At 32.8% G+C, this 17,984-nt stretch overlaps 2 protein-coding genes across 5 annotated transcripts in view; one reads left to right on the plus strand and one right to left on the minus strand.

The window, feature by feature from the left end:
* The window catches only part of LOC142348352 (UDP-GalNAc:beta-1,3-N-acetylgalactosaminyltransferase 1-like), a 13,346-nt gene extending 6,264 nt beyond the window's left edge, over window positions 1-7,082 (minus strand). Inside the window, exon 1 of one of the 4 annotated variants that reach the window (XM_075399668.1) lies at window positions 6,713-7,082. In XM_075399668.1, coding sequence (XP_075255783.1) covers window positions 6,713-6,773 — 61 coding nt within the window. In that variant the 5' untranslated portion in view covers window positions 6,774-7,082. Of the gene's footprint in view, window positions 1-6,326 lie in introns of all 4 variants that reach the window. The other 3 variants (XM_075399665.1, XM_075399666.1, XM_075399667.1) reach the window with 3 other exon arrangements.
* The window catches only part of LOC142347951 (von Willebrand factor A domain-containing protein 3A-like), a 708,547-nt gene that overhangs the window by 195,242 nt on the left and 495,321 nt on the right, over window positions 1-17,984 (plus strand). The gene's annotated exons all lie outside the window — the stretch shown is intronic.

The raw sequence follows: 17,984 nt of genomic DNA on the forward strand, positions 1-17,984 counted from the left end.
AATGGTCTAGAAAAAATTTCGAACTTGAGACGAATTTTTGCAAAAAACTAACTTCAAAAAAGTGGAGTTTTATCGCGTCAAGGAGTCGTTCAATTTCATCCAAACTTTGTATGGGGTATCCCCAATGTATTTAGAGTCTGCAAATTTTAGGATACTGGGGAACATTAATGGATGTTTTTGGGCATGTGTACATTGTCGAAATCAAGTCGTGATTCCCCAAGATCAGTCAAACATTAAAGACGAACTATCTCAAAAAATTGAGGATATCAAAGGCAACTTGAAATCGGAAATAGAATCATTCAAAACTGAAATTCGTGATTGCATAAGAAATGTTCACACAAATATGAATTCAAAAATTTCCGAAACAGATAAACAGCTCTCTTCAAAAACACCAAGTGACAAAAATCAAATTCAAAAAAGTGAAAACCTAAACAAATTGATTCTTTTTGGAGTAGCTGAGAAATCCAAAGATGGTACGGGAACAACTTCTTTTGTAGAGCTGATCAGCTACGACAAGAAAAAAGTAGAAGAGATTGCACAGTCTTGTGGAATTGACAAAATCATGGTTGAAGATGTTTTCCGGCTGGGGAAGTTTGATGAAGCAGCACAAAGAACACGTCCAATTGTAGTTAAGTTGACTAATCCTTGGAACTATCGACTGCTCCTGATGTCGAATCGAAAATTGAAGGCTCAAAACATTTTTGTGAAAGCTTTCTTATCCAAAGATGATTGGGAGAAAGAAAAGAAGCTACTTGACTATCGTTTTAAACTTGCTCAAAAACTGAACATTAACAGATCAGAAATCGAAATTAGATCAGGAGCGTTGTTCGTCGAAAACCAGCTCGTAGACATAACTCTCTCAGTAGAAGAGACATGTCAGAAGATAGGCCATCAAACAAATTCACGATCATGACTAGAGGAAAAACAAGTACTGAATATAGGTTTATTGAACTGCCGGTCAATTTTAAGAATTGATCGCAGATTGAATCTCGATATTTTACTAAGGGAACATGATATTGACATACTTTGCTTAACTGAAACATGGCTTACAGATGAAGTAAGAAATTCAGAAATTTTCCTAAATCGGCAATATTTCGTGCAGTCCAGAAAAGATAGAAAAGTTGGAACTCACGGTGGTACTCTTATAGCTCACAAAACAAATCTTTGTTTCAATAAAGCAGCAGAAATTGAAACAAACTTCGATTTTTTGTCATGTTCTGTTTATTTTCTGAACGACATTGTATTAATAATCATCACCTTGTATAACCCTCCACAAAACAGCAAATACCGGGTTTCTGATACAGATTTACGAAGTTCAATAAGTATAGAAATATTTAAATTGGAGTCGCTTTTTGACTCCAGTACTCAGAAAAAACTGATAATTATGAATGGTGATATTAATTTTTCACATGCTGACTGGAATACACTTTCTAGTAGTAATGAATATGAAAAAGCTTTCATGAAAGAAATAGATGCTCTGAACCTTTGCTCAATCCTCAACTCCAGCTGTTGTCCCGACATCTTTTTATGCAATAATCTGGAGCAATGTAATCTCGTGGTTGAGGCTGATTCCTTCTCAGATCACAAATTGTTCATAGCAGAAATTTCTGTCAGACTCACAAGAAAATAACAAAAGCTTCTCTTCCAGAAACTCAACATCAATAAGGCTGATTGGCACTTATTCATCTCTCATTTCGAAATCCCCACTATGTCAAACAGATGTCCCAATGACTTGCTACATTGCTTTTATCAGAGTTTCTACAAAGCTTGTGAAAAATCAATACCTCGTATAACAAAACGCCGGCTTGACGCACCATCGTATATGTCTTCCCATAGTGTACACATAGAAAACAAGCTGAAGACGCTAAGGAAAACAAACAAAAGAGCAGAGGAAATTAGAAATTTAGAGATGGAGTTACATTTATCCTTGCTTAAGGACAAACAATATTTTATTGAGGGTTTCTGTATTTCAACAAACAATGATGCATACAAATTTTTGCGAAGACTAAACCAAGAACAAACTTTCCCCGAGAAAATGAAATACAGAGACCAAGATATAATGGGTTATCAGGAAATTGCGGAAAGTTTCAACGAGCATTTTTCTTCGGTATTTATCGAAGATAATTCTGACATTGTTGTGCCTGAAACAGCTCAACCAGAGATCTTTCTAGACGATATCACATTCAACGCAAAAGATGTGCTAGATGAAATATCACAAACTAAATGTGGTGCCAACTCTTATGATCAAATAACACCATCACTCCTTAAAGCTTCTGCGCCGTACGTTATAAATAGTATCTTGTATATATTTAGCTGCATTATTAACGCTTACCAATTTCCCAAAGTCTGGAAAAACACACACGTGCGTCCTCATCACAAAAATGGTAGCAAATTGGAAATTAAAAACTACAGACCGATTGCAATGCTCTGTGCAATTTCTATAGTTTTTGAAAGAATAGTGTACAAACAAATTAAGAAGACATTCGAAAGGAAGCTTTGCACTGCTCAACATGGTTTTCGGCAAAAACATTCAACAGTTACCCAATTGTTACTATATTGTGATAACTTATATCAAGCTTTAGACGAAAATTCATCCCCGATAACAGTTTACTTGGACATTGCTAAAACTTTTGATACGATTAATTTTAACATTGTGCTTCAAAAGCTCGCTCGTTTTGGGTTTGATGAAAAGTTTTTGAAATTTTTTGCTTCTTATCTGGTTGATCGGCAGCAGAGAGTAAAAATTGCAGACAGTTACTCGACTTTCTCAAAAATCTCAAGCGGGGGTCCCCAGGGATCAATATTTGCTGTGTTTTTGTTCTCCGTGTACATAAATGACCTACCTGATCAACTTAATAATAAAACATTCCTTTATGCCGATGATACGAAAATAATAGGACAGATTTCAGAACGTGAAGAACTTCAGTTTGATATAAATAGAGCTATCGAATGGTCTGGTTCAAACAAACTAAATTTCAATTTTGACAAATTCAGCATTCTCGAGTTCTCATACAAAAATACATATAATTCGTCTGCAGAGTTATTTGCAAAAGGAATTGCCATCAAAAATGAAGAACAAATTAAAGATCTCGGATTAATTTTTACGGCCAGCATGACTTGGAATTGTCACCTCGAAATGGCGGTGAAGAAAGGTTTTCAAAAACTGAATCATTTAAGAAGAGTTATACCCCGCACCACAAAAGAAACTGTCAAATGCACGTTGGTGAAAACAAATATATTCTCTGCGGTCTTTTATGCGTCAAATGTCTGGAACCCAGGACCACAGTATCTTCAACGCTTGGAAAGACTGCAGAGATCATGTTTAAAATGGATAACTTGCCGTTCTGTTCTGGGTGACAAAGAATACGTTGAGAGCCTAATTCGAAATCGCCTATTGCCAGTCAGTTATTTTCTAGTTCTTAATGACCTAATTCTGCTTAACAAGATTTTATTGGGCTTAACTTCGATGAATGCGTCAGACCACTGGTCAATAACTTTCGGTTGTCCAAAGACCAGATCAAGCGAAAAGATTTTTATTGAAGCGAGAAAAACATTTCGGAAACGTTCTGAAAATAATTACTTTAATAGAGTAGCCCGATTCAATAATTCTTTGTCTCAACTTAGCAGTTTCGCTAACTATTCACCACACAAAAATCCATGTCAGTTTCGAAGAGAAGTGAAGAACTTTTTGGAAGGGGAGGCATTGAAAAGATTCAAATATAAAAGTTACCCTTCAGGATGGAAAGTTTTCGAGAAAATTTAATTATTGAAACTTGATTTCTCCCCTAATCTGGGGACTACCAAGCTGGTTGTAACCATGTTTGGTTGAATTCAATATTATTATTATTATTATTATTATTATTATTATTATTATTATTATTATTATTATTGCATTTCCGATATAAAGTTGAAAGATAAAGACTTTTTCGCCTCTTATAAGTAGAGTCTGAAAAAAAATTGAAAACATTGTAGGTGGACCAGGATCTTCATCAGTAGATTTTCATCAGTTGAAAGACTTTTGAAGAAAATCAAATTTTGTTTGGAAGTTGACTGTTGTAAGTGGAGTCTGAAACAATTTTAAATGTAGCTTGTCTAGGAAAAAAATTAGTCGTCTATAAGTTTTTCGGGACATTAAGCTTGTGCCCTATTTTGAAATTAAAACTGTTTATATTAATCGAGTCATTTTCTTTTCATTCAAATGCACCTAAAATTGGCATGGAGTGTGGCCAGTTGAAACTGAGTCTAAAACAATTTGAGTCATTTTTTTTCATTCAAATGCACCTAAAATTGGCATGGAGTGTGGCCAGTTGAAACTGAGAATAAAACAAAAGAATTTTCAATATAACCTGGCGAAGAAAGTTAAAAATTGAGACACAATTTTGCAAAGCTTAATTTAAAGGTTTTGAATTTTCATTGGTGAGGAAGTTGTTCCTTCCGAATCCAGTTTTCTAGGCAATATCCCACATATATGTTGAATTTGCAACAAAAATAGTTTTTGATAAATCTTGTCTAGGCAACAATCAAAAAATTTTGAAGTTTTTGCAGCTTTACTTTGTGAAAAGTAGTGATTTTTCATCAAGTCAGGGAGTTGTTAGAATTGAAATGAACAGAACCTGGAGTATCACCAGTGCAAACTGTGTTTGATACAGCTTGATTTAGCTAGTCTGGAAAAACTCCAGCAAATTTAAACCTTTTTGCTTATTTACTTTTTGAAAAATAGTGAATCTTCATCAGGTCAGGGACATTTTCTAACCCATTTAATCGTGATACGAAGTATATTCATTGTAATTTGCGTCTGAAACGAAAAGGTTTTAGTATAGCCTGTCTAGAGTAAAAGTTAATATTCCAGAAGAGATTTAGGCGTTTTGGCTTGTTTAGTGTTTGAAAGACAACAAACTTTCATCAGGCCAATGCTTGTTCAAATTTAACTAAAGTAAAAATAGAATATCCCCCTTGTAACTTGAGTCCGAGACACAAAATATTATCGCTTGTCGGAAAAAAAATTTTTTCTCTATTTTTTCGAAAGGTTGGCTTATATATTGTTTTGAAATTCAAATTGAGTTATTCAATTGGTTCATGAAGTTTTTCAAAACAAACCAAACGTTGTAGGGATGATGCCCAATGTAAGGAAATTTGAGTGTAAATTGTCTGCAGAAAAATTAGTCTTTGATATCAAGATTATGCGTTTTCCGCCATATCTTTATCGAAAAATATTGAATTATCATCGGCACCAGACATTTTTCAGTGTATGTGTGATTTGAATGTGAAAAAATCTTCGGTACAGTTTTTCTAGGAAAAAAGTAATATCTCCGCGCTTATTGAACATGGCGCTAAAAATAAAATTATTAAATTTTATGAGGATTAAATCAATTGGGTCAAGTAGCTGTTGCAAATAAAGCAAACCTGGTACGGAAGTTTTTTCCAGTGTAAGTGAACTCTACAAAGACAACAATTTTATTTCAGTTTATTTAGCAAAAAAATGCAGCTCTTTGAGTTTTTCAAGAAAAAATTGCTATTGCATTTCCAAGAAAATCTAATTCCTCTATAATATCATGGAGTAACTCAAAATGAACCAAACAGGGTATGGAATTCCATACTGTAAATGGAGCGTGCAGCAAGATAAAAATATCAGTCTGGGTTGTCTGGGAGCATAATTTAGGTTTTTTGATTTTCGTATCTTTTCTTTTTGTTCAAACTTTGAAAAAATCTCCACTCGCTCAGACATCCTTTTGCAAGCTCCTGCGTTCTTTCGCTCGCTCTCGCACTCAATCGGTCTCTTGCTCTCTCGCTAAGTGTCTCGTTAATGACTCTCTCTCTCTCTCTCTCTCTCTCTCTCTCTCTCTCTCTCGTAGATTCGCTTTCTCATTTGACCTCTAGCTTATTCCTTCTCGGTCGTTTTTTTTTTGTTTTTTATATGTTGATGTGATGTTATATGTAAACGTTGGTTTCGCAAAGCTTGAATGAGATTTTTTAAAAAAGTCTTTGCCCTTTTGAAGTTTACTTAATTCTCAATAAGGGTTGATTAAAAACCGTCAATTTTGCTAACCTTAATTTAAAAATTTTATTTGCCTTTTGATGTAAAGATGTTCATGTGCTTCACGTTGTTCAAAGATGGCTTTAAATTTTTGAATTTTTTCATGTCATATGTTATAAATTTACATCAGCTGAATGCGCAAAATTTTTTCATGCGTTCATGTTCAGACTTTGGTGCGCGCATTTTCAGACTTTCGTGCTTTCGCCAGAATTTAGTGCGTTCACATTCGGAATTATGTGCGTTCACCGGACTTTTGCGCGCTCATGTGTGCCAATTTCTGTTTTGGACATACTTGTTTTCGCCAGGTTATATTCAGAACATTAGACGTACAGTGCATAACGTAACTATTAAGGCTGATTTTTCTAAACACAACCAAAACTGGCTTCAATAAAACAAGCTGATAAACTTGGTTCTCTGGCGTCCAATCTCACCACCGCCATAACTTCTATTAATAATGAACTGAAAGTGGAACACCGCAATTAATACGACTGAGATGAAGACCAAAGGTAAAGAGTAACGAACCAAAAATAGAGGAAAATCATTTTTTTGTGATGTATGCAATTTTTTCTGTTATATTATTTTTTCGGTTATATTTGCAAAAATTAGGAAAGTTGATTTTACTAAATTCGTTTACTAATTGAAAATTTTACTAAATTGAAAATAGCTTGCTTCTCAGACCAATAGGCAATTTTTGGAATTGGTATATTGTTCGAACACCATTTGAGTTGTATTTTTCCATTGAAAAGAAAGGTCAATTCCGCATGACGTCAATTAGTAATAAGTAAAATTAATCACGTTTGTAGTCTAAAGTGAAGATTCGAAGCAAGAAGTATGAAAGAAATGGTAAGAAGTGTGCATTGGCGATTTCCGGAATTGAGTTCTGCTAGCGAAAATTAGTGCTAGTTGAAGATACACGTACTGCAATTATTCACTCATAGTTTGAGTTACTGATAGAAAAGTAAGTTGTGGTCGTTTGTATACGAACCTTTTTAAACACGCTTAAACCACTTTTCAATCAAGTTCATGGTAATATAGTTTTTTTGTTGTGGTTTGTGAAGCTTTCATAACCACACTAAAGTTTGCGTAAAGCATGATTAAGTGAAAAAAAATCAACTATGCAGCTGAGAAAATTTTTCAGCTTTCTGAGACATGTCTTTATTCAACCATTTTAAAAGTACAATTCCCGAAAAGATAATCAATTAATAATTTGAATCATTTTGTAAGAAATATAAATTGAATGAAAGTAGATAAAACAAGGCGGCTCGTTAATGTGCGTTCGCACATGATGTTCCGACCCGAGCTCATCTACATTTTTGACTTAATTGTCAACCAAATGAAGAGATAACAAAAATAGATGTTTGAGTTTAAAACAATCATTACACACCCTATTTACTAATTGAATTACATAATGCCATGCCTTATTACAGCACCAATGAGATCTGACCTTAAAAGACTACGAGACAAAAAAAACAAACAAAAAAACTAGCAAAAACAAAAATTTCACGGCAAAAACTGAAAATCTAAATTTAAAAGCACATAGTAACAATGTCAAAATGCGGTCAGATAAAACTTAACTACTCCAACTTATTTTCTCCTAAATGTGGATGGAAAGTTTTCTTATTGAGACTATGTAGCAAGTCAACAAAAACAACCATCAATGAGGCGAAATTCAAAAATTAATCAACATTTTTTAAACCAAGAAATTTCAAAAGTCTTAAAAGTCATTAGCTTTTTGATAGATAATCTTCGATAAATTACTAAAAAACTATTACAAAACCAAAAGGAACTGTTTTTGAGTAGACTAAGCCAGAGAAACGAATTAAAGAAATTTACAAACTATTTGCGAAAACAAATTATTGCTACAATTAAAATCATTAGCTATTATCTGAATATTACGCATTCTTAATTGAATTCTTATTTCTAATAATTCATTTAAAGGAATTATACTGAGAGAGTAAATAATAGGATTTGGGCCACATTTGAAAACCATTGGGATCTGTCACTACGCGATTGTTCTGAAAGAAGAGAAAAAGAAACGCAAAAAATGAGCACTCAAAAAACGTTTATAAAAACGCATATTGTCCAACAAACAAAGCGTCGGTGACAAATAATATCAGTAGATATGTTATTTTTTGAAACACAAGAAATTGGATGTGACCTCTCATTGATGAAAATAAGTTACAATTTGACGAAAAGAACAACAAAAAACTGAAAAGTTTGAAAAATATTTAAAAATATATATCATAAAATAAATGACTAAAAGCTACGAACAGACTGCTTCGGGTATCATCATTAATTCAATTTTCAATTACAAGCTTAAGAGACTTGTCAGGAGTTTACGGCTACCTGAAAAACAAAAACACGCAAAAACAGCGATTTCAAGAAAAAAATTGAGCGAGAAAAGTGTCGAAGGCAATAAAAAATTAACTCTTTACCAAAAACTTTTCTGTGTTCAACTAATTATTTAACAGAAATGGGACTCTTCTTGGTTATCATAATAATTTCAAAAAATCATATATAAACAAATACATAAGAGCCACGAAATTTTTGAGAAAACTCGTAGTATAAACGCCATTAAATTCATAAGCTTTCAACGGAATCCACTAAATACAAGAAATTAACCCTCAATGGGACAACAAAATTGTTTGTTTTATTATATTTTATCAAGAAGACCTTAGAACAAGTTATTGACGATGAAAACAACAAGGACAGGCAAAAACCAAAATTTCAGTAGAAAAGTGCCAGAAGAAAGTGTCGAAGAAAATTTAATCATAAGCTCTTATCTGAAAACTTTATCTAAGATCCATTGAACGTCTTCCTTAGACCAATGGGAACTATCAGTAATAGGATAATGTGACAAGATTTCAAACGGATCCAAATATAAGAAAAAGTACCCGAGAAATTGAAAAATATATGAAAACTAGTGGCATTGAAGTTTTAAAACAAATAGGTTGAAAATGAATCTGCTAACCGGATTAATTTTGGCTGGACTAGAAAAAAAAAGAATATTGAAAGTACAAAGGCTGATTAACATTTTACGAAAAAAAAGTTTAGGATTGGTTAATGTTCAAAAAAAAGAAAAAGCTTTCAACGGTGTTCAATGACTACGCTCAGAATTAGCACAATGACGAGAATTTTTTTCATGCGTAGATAAAGAAAAGGACATCACAATAAATCATAAGACTATGAAAACAACAAAAACCGGCGAAAACCAAAATTCAGTAGAAAACTGCGAGAAGAAAATTTCGAAGCCATTCAAACCATTAGCTTTTCTCTGTAAACTTTAGCTGTGATACACTGAATGTCTTCTTTAAGCCAATGGGATTAAAATAATGTTTGGATAATGTGTATAATATTTGGATAATATGATAAGAGTTCAAAAGTAACCAATAAGACAAAAATATCAAAAATTAAAAAAAAAATTTGAACTCTTTTGTCACTTAATTCATTTAACCAAAAGTTAGAAGATTAAAGCGCTATCGAGAATATTTTAGTTGCAATAAAACACAAATGGGTTCTGTCAAAACTGAGACTGACTAACGGTACACGAAAACTTTAAGATTGGTCAAGTTTCAAGAAAATTTTCAAAAAATTATCTTTAAATTCTTAACAGCCATTAAATTCAATAGATTTAGACGGAAGTCAATAAATACCCTCAAATATTCCCCAATGAGAGTATAGGGTACAGGGATGTTTGTCATGCATAGTTGATCAATATGACATCACAACAAGTCTTATGACTATTAAAACAAAAACAACAAAAACAGGCAAAAACCAAAAATTCAGTAAAAAAATGCGAGAAGAAAAGGTCGAAGCCATTTAAACCAAAAGCTTTTCTCTGAAAAGTTTATCTGTGATCCACTGAACGTTTTTTAAGCCAATAGGAGATGTCTTTTTAGGATAACGTGATATGATTTCAAAAGTAACGAATAATATGGAAATATCCAAAAAATCTTAAAAATTTTTTGAAGTCTTGTGTCATTGAAGTCATATAACTAAAAATTAGACAATAAATTTACTAGCCAGATCGATTTCGGTTACGGTAGGACGGAGGAGGGTGCTGTCATCACAGAAACTGACTTACAGTTCAGGATAATAAGTTTATGATTGGTTAATGTTCAAAAAAGATTTCTAAAAATTATTTTTAAAGTCTTAACAGCAATTAGCTGTCTACTCAAGGCACTAGATATGCTCACTGAAATCTCATATCGAAACATAATGCACTGTTAGTCAATGAGTCTTTGCCATAAGACTCCAAAAAATTATTAAAATCTCAAAACAAAATTCCCAAATTTCATTTAAGATTACGAAAACTCAGAGTCGAATTTAAAAAAACATTAGCAGTTCCTTGAAAACGATTTTTTTGTTCATTGGGCTCCATTTGTTTGTAAAAGAAGTTTGTCATTAACGGAACCTCGATATCAAGAGTGACTTGTCTCTAGGTGACTTAAAAAGCAAAAAAAGTAGAAAAGTTTTGTCAAAAAAGAGCTATCAAATAGATTTCGAATTTTCTTTTTATTGAAACTCCCTATGAGACCAGAACTAGTCTTTTTTATCGTCTTTAATCTATTAGGAACAAAAAATTTGGTTCAATTTTTGGCAAGAAATTTAAGTTTGAAATACTATTTTTTATAGAAAATATCATAATTTGAAGAAAAATCACACTAAAAGTGAACAAATATCCCGTGTTCACACAAAACTTCAATCCTCGATAACTCCTCGAAAAAAAACGAAAATCGAAAAAATCTTTTTAATTTTGATTTCTACGCTAGACCAGCTTTTCAATGATACCACTCACATTTCTCTGCGATGAATATATCGATCGGCCAAAATTGACTGAACAAAAAAACCATTTGAGTATAAAACTCCCCCCCCCCACAAGTGGGGTCGGAACAACTATTGTGCTCGATTAGTTTATGCTTAATTGTGATTTGATAATTTATACTCTTCGTAGTAGTAGTAAACCAGTATACCCTACATTACTTTTTAGCTGATTTTAAGCAGACAAGTTCGATCATGCGCGCAGACGAAAAGTCCTTGGCAATTCTTCTCTATGGTTTACGGCTGTTGCCTAAAGAATTCTTGTTATCATCTATATCAACTTAATAGATCTTGAAAGCTATAAATTTTTGTTGGCAGCATTACCTTTTAAAAATTATTAAGCTTGTGAGTAAAGTTAGTTGAATAATTAAAGTACAATATCTTGGCGATAGTTCATTTTAAATCTAGATCATATTGATTAACTGAATATTCTTTTGAACTCTTTTTTAAAAACCCGACCTCTCCATGAGCATAAACATAAATTGTCAGTCTCAAAGAAATTAACTTAACAAAGATAACGCCATCAGTTTATAGTGTTTCTGCTAATTGCTAAATTCTGGTGGTAATTGTTTCGACCAACTTTAGTGGGGGAGCACTATATACGCAGTTGATTTTTTTGTTCAGTTTAATCCTACAGGATTGTGAGTTGTATCATTAGAAAGTTTGTCAAGCGTAGAAATTCAAAATAAAATTACTTTTGAAATTCGCTCTTTTCAAGGAGTTACGGAGGTTGAAAGATATCTTAACGTTCGCCTAACTTCCTTTGTTTTGTTCACATTTTCCGTAATTTTGTTTGAAATTTAATCAATTTTTGCTAAAATATGAAAAAATAGTCATCGATAGTCCAACTGGTTTTAAGTTTAAAGAGAGCTGGTGAATTGTTTGAAACAAATGTTTTGGCAAAATTTTCAGCTAAATTTAAGAAAATTCGGCGTTTTTGTCCTAATAAAAAACATCAAATATTTGGCCCACTTTGCTCATCGACTAGTTTCGCAGACCTAAAAACCTCCTGTTCTTAAGTTATTTTAGAACAATTGCCCTTTTAACAGCCGCGCTGTGAGAGCAAGGCCAAGGTCTCATTATTGAGTTGTGCAATGAACAAGGATTCGGTTTGTATTTCGGGTCTATGTTTTTAAAATTTTTTGCATTTCTTCGTCCCAATTACAAGATAGTTTTTTTAAGGTTCAATTAGTACCCAAACTTTATTATTTATTTTTGATAAAATGATTCTTTTTTTTATCAAATTAGCTATTCCGGTAACATTTCTGACATTTGTTGATTTTAAAAGAGAAGCGACAAGAGTACGAACGGTTTTGGTCCAGTTGCGGAAAACAGTAGTTCAAAAATTATTCAGATTGTAGGGCGTGTTGTATACATTTTGTTAAAACATTTTTTTGGCTTTTGTTTTTTTTCTTTTGCTAGGTACAGACCAGAATGATTTCATTTCAAACATCATTTATTTACAAGCCAAATTTTTGTGCAAGGGGAAGTCAATGAATGTACATAACAAATTTGGCTTCATGCCGTTTTTTGGCTTCATGCCATTTGCTCAAAATTGTTTGTGAAATTTTGAATTCTGTCTGTATTCAGTGTTAATAAGTAGTCTTTTCACAAAAATGCTCTCTCTCTCTCTCTCTCTCTCTCTCTCTCTTTTATCTCTCTTTTTTATTGAGACTATGCTAAAGGCTGCAAAAATGAAATTGAAAGTGGCAAATCTGAGACAAATCATTATTATTTTGAGATTTGCCACTTTCAATATTATTTCAGCAACCTTTCAGCATAGTCTCAATAGAGCGAGAGAGCGCTCGCAATCTTTTTCAAGTGAATTATAATGTAGTTTCAATGACACTTTAATGAAACGCTGCATATCAATTATTGACGTCAAATTGAGGCGCAATTGATTATTTTCAATAATTTTAGTGATTAGATTTTGATCTTATGGGTTTCGACGCCAGTTCTTCGTAAAATTGAAATCCTTTTTATTTTTTATCTGTATTTGTTCTTTTTGTAGTCGTATTAGATTCTAAATAATGACAGGTCCCGTATGTTTTGTTTGAATGTATAAATCAAGCCATTGAATGATTTCTGATAATAGCTAATTGCTTTCCTGACTTTGAATTTGTTTTTTTTTCAAAAAGAGTGAACGTATTTTCTAAAGTTGCCCTTTCTGAGTTTTGTATTATTGTCAATAAAGACAGATTCCATATCTTTTCTGGTGAAACGCAAATCATTAGGTTTAGTTTTTTAAAATCTGATGCTGTTTTGATGTTTCATAGTTTGTTTTGAAAAAAATGGATAGACATTGAGATTGAGAGGAGATGACAATATGAAATAATCAACTCATTCATATTTCATCATATCCTCAACATCATAAATTGTTTGGCATTGAGTCGATGTGAACAACTTGTGCAAACTTTTGGGCTATTTTAAGGTATTTTAACTAATTACAAATCATTAAGCGACTTTGACGAGGAGAAATTTTCGAAAGGTAGCATTTAACAATTTTTATTGGCTGTGATGATTGTGCAGAAATGATCATTGTGAAGATGCCAGAAACAAACAAACGTTTAATCATCGTCTTAATTGCATGTGTCGATTAGCGGATCAGTGAGTTCAACTTACTTTGATGAAGAAGTTAATGCGATGAATTGGCAATCATACCAAAAAGCACACTTTTTAGATTACGAGAGAAACGATATTCAAAACCCTCGTTAAGATCTTTGAAGCATGTTTGCACGAAGCAAAAATCATACACTTTTTAGATTACGAGAGAAACGATATTCAAAACCCTCGTTAAGATCTTTGAAATATGTTTGCACGAAGCAAAAATCATCGGTCTGAGTTGCAAGAAGCCAGTACCTTCAGTCAGCATTCTAGAAAGCTTGATGAACTTGAAGTTCCGCGGTTTCTATGGTAACAAACTCGATGTGCGCTCAAATGCTTAATAGTGTCTCTCACAGGCAAGAGCAAAAATTGTACGTCTGGAAATCAAGTTTATTTTAAGGCAGTTCCGTGAACACGAATTGTTGGCGCGTTAAACTTTATCGCAGTTTTCTTACGCATATCAAGATTTCTTGATAAAAGCACATGATTCAAAAATTCGAACTTATGTTGCATGTCAGCGCTTGACAACACTGCAACGGCAATTTAAATCAACTACTGATGACCAGTTATCAAATTGCATTACCATGAAATACTGTTAGAAGCCATCTTAGACAAAACGATGCAAACGAGGCTGACAACAGTTCCTCTGCATCGTACTCCAAGTTTTTTTGTGCATCATGAAACAGTAGCCAAATCCTTTGACTGCTTGTGCAGCCTTGACTTCGCTTCATGTGGTCCGTTTAAGTTCCATATATGGTAGGAGTTGAACTACTCAGGTACAAAATTTGTTCTGTTTATGATTATTAAGGTACATTTTGTTCCTAAATTTTTAATAAGGTAACATATTTGGTCCATTTTGGACAAATAAGGTAGAATAAGGATATTCTTAAAGTAAATCAGTCATAGTTACAGTCCTTTATGCGACCGATCGACTGATAGTTTCGATAGGAATGTTAGTCAATTGAATCAAAGTAATGAACCAGGCTGGTTTTAATATCGCAAATCTGATTGCGAAAATCGGTTTTCGATGAGGTTCTAGAGTGGCCGCAACAGTAAGTTTGTTGACTACTAGTCAAAAATAACTACCTCAACGGGTAGCACGAATTGCTGCGAGCTCATTCCCTTGAGTGAAATTCGTTCAGTTTTTCCTAAATCTCATTTCAATTAAAACCAACCTTCTGGCACAAAAAGCTGAGTTCCAGCTGAAGGAAGCTAGGTAATCAAATATTGATGGAAGCAAAGAGCTGTAAATATTGAAAATGATTGCCTGACAACAGCACGCGGTTTTTGGTTGAAAATTTTAAAGTTTTTCTTTAGTGTAGAAAACTGGATTTTCTCGCATAATAATTTGCTACAAAAATGGAATTGAGTGAAAAATTTTTTGAAACTCAGAAACAGGTCAATTTCATGATACCAAAACTTTTTTATATACTCTTGTAACAAAAAGTAAAGCATTAAGTACGTTCACAGCGAACAAACCCAGGAATTTTTTCCCTGTATTACGCAATGCAATCAGTAACATGCGTTCGCAAGTTTCAAAAATTGAGCATCACCTTATTCATCATTGTCTGTTTTCATTAATCCCGACAAAATATTGCCTGTCTACGCAGACTAATTCTTTTTGCATGATGATATCATGTCACAATATCATACCACAATTCATGGTGATTTCTTCAAAATTGTAAATTGCAAAATAATTGTTCCTCACATTTGTCGCCTAGGCTCAGCTTTTAAACTTTTGTTTACAAACATCATCACTGAAGCCATATACCACACTGTAGTGAAAAGCAGTCTGTTAGAATTTAACGGCTGTCTATTAGACATGTTAGTCGTCTGTTAGTCGTCTCTGGTTACGCCTGATGTATCTGTTTTACTAGGGATTGAAGCAACTTCGATTTCCTGGAAAATCACATCAACTGAAATCACTTTGGATATGGGTAGGTACACATATTAATCGTCGTCACCACTAGTATAGCCCCCCCATTTTTCGAATTCCTTGAACTCGCTTTTTCGGATGCCCCTGTTACTCTTCCTCATGATGACTGAACTTTCAGACATTTTTGTTCCGACCCCCCACTTTAGTGGGGGAGGGAAGAACTATATACTCAACTGGTTTTTTTTGTTCAGTCAATTTTTGCCGACCGATATATTCATCGTAGAGAATTTTGAGTGGTTCAATAAAAAGCCGATCCAGCGTAGAATACGGAATTAAAAAGATTTTTCTGATTTTCGTGTTTTACAGGGAGTCATCGATGTTTTAAATTTTGTGAACATTCGACTGTTTTTGTTCACATTTTCAGTAATTTTTGCTAAAATTTGGCACAATTTCGCTAACATAATTCAAAATAAGTTAAATTTTTAACGGCAGAGTGTTTTTGTTACCGTTAGAGATAGAAGAGCTTCGCTGAATTGTTTGATTGAAGTTTTTTTTTCGGCTAAAATTTTTGATAAAATTTTCAAAATTCAAACTTTTTTCACCAAAAATGGCACAAAATATGCTTTTGTGGTCCACGTTGTTAAAATTTTCCTGGCTTAGTGACCTAAAAACCTTAACACAGACTTCCTAATCTCACACAAAACGCTAGTTGCAATTAGACGCCCTATGAAAGTCTTCGCCGTTTTTACGGAATTGAAACTTTGCCGTTTTTTGCAGATTTAACTCGATAACTATACAAAATGCATCTTTTTTTCAATATTTGAAGAATTCCACTCAACAATTGGTCTATTTCGCAAGTACTTGGAACACTTGGTCGGTTTAAATGGCGCGGGACAAAATCAAGGAGAGGTTCGGTAATAACAAGGACTCTTCGAATCAGAGACTTTTTGATTTTATTTTGATGCCGCTTTTTTTCAAATTATTTTGCTTTTGTTCTTTTAATGTTAAATACTGACAATATTTTTTCATTCACGGCTTTGTTAATGACAGCTCTAATTTACGTTAATGTGAGGCCGAGTGTAGATACAGTTTATTTTCAGAGAACCAAAGGGTTTTTATGGCTTAGAGGAAGAGTTTTAGTAAAATTTAACTGAATTCTTGTCTTTTGCCTTCAATTGTTATTCTTTTGGCAGCCTGAGTTTTAAGTTTGACCACTCAAGGATATAAATTTCTTCCTCAAGAGGTGCAAGTGAATCTTTTCTTTTTATTCGGTTGTTACCTATTGTCTCTAATGATATTGAATGTATTTTTTTTAAGGAAATTTCTGTGATTTTTTGAACTTGTCAATTTTTTATACTATTTTAGTCAACAATTTGCTTATTCTCAGTAAGTACAGGTCAACCCTTCCTCCTTATAGATTAAAAACTAATTTTGTGGCCGATTGTTTTAACAAAAGGTTTTCTTGCTTTTGGTACTACGAGTTTTTATACAAAATTTTTATACAAAAATCCCTCGTTTTTGTGCATAATTTCCCATTTTTGCTGTTTTTTGTTTCTTTTGTAAATTGTCATATTATTTAACAATCTAACTGAAAGAACTTGACAGCATTGGAAACTGAAAATAATTTTTGTTTTTATAACATATGGTTTGAAGGGCTTCGACACCGTCCTCTTGCAGAAATTGTTTTTTTTTATTTTTGCCCATTATTTGTTGTTAATTTTTGTTGTCAGTGGCCATATATAAATAAACCATTGAAATTAAAAAACTGATATCGGTAAATAACTAACAGCTGTTTTGACCTTCGAATTAATTTTCTAAAAAAAAGAGTAATAAATTTCTTCAACTTATCCATTTTTGTTCTTGTTTGCGTTTTTTTTGTATTTTACAATGTTGTTTCATTTTCGTAAATTAGCCTCATTATAAAGAGCTCTTTTGGATGTTTTTTTGAATCGAACAAAAACTTTTCTGTTCTTTAAAAATTTTTAATGATTTCTTCAGGGCTTAAACAATTTTTTTCAGAAGAGTTTTGTGGAGTTTAGATACTTTTCAGTTTTTGTGGTCCTGTTTGTTTTCATATTGTGATAGTCGGTTGACAAAAAGATGTTATGATGACCGAAGGAGACACAAATGAAGATGTTATATTCTCGCGGTTAATATCGTATAAATTTGATTGCTTCAAAACTGTGGTTTCGTAAAGTTGTTTTTGAAACCCATTAGTTCAGGTTGTATTTAATGTTATTTTATAGTCTTATGATTTAGTCTCAATAATAAGAGTTGCAATTAGTTTTCCGAGTAATTGCAAGACAAACTGTCCACTCTTTTAGTCGAAAGCTTTTGTTGGCTATGAATTTTGAAAATATTTGTTTTAAATAAAAAAAGAGAGAGTTTTTTTGAGATCTGCCAATTTTGTTTCTGTTAAATTGTAGCTAAGCATTTCTATATACAATTCACATCATTTATCCTTTGAAAAATAAAATTTACTCTTCATAACGGTTTTGTTTTCCTCAAATGGTCTTTCTTGGAAAAACCAGTTTTCATAAAATCAATTTTCGTGATATTTGCAAATTTGCCTCCTTTTTAGTAGGTTTTTGTTTTCTTTTCACACTATCACAATAATGGGCGTCATTTGACTTACAAGTGTTGTCACCT

Source organism: Convolutriloba macropyga, chromosome 10 (assembly GCF_964194025.1).
Source record: "Convolutriloba macropyga chromosome 10, txConMacr16.3, whole genome shotgun sequence".
Taxonomy (NCBI): Eukaryota; Metazoa; Xenacoelomorpha; order Acoela; family Convolutidae; genus Convolutriloba; species Convolutriloba macropyga.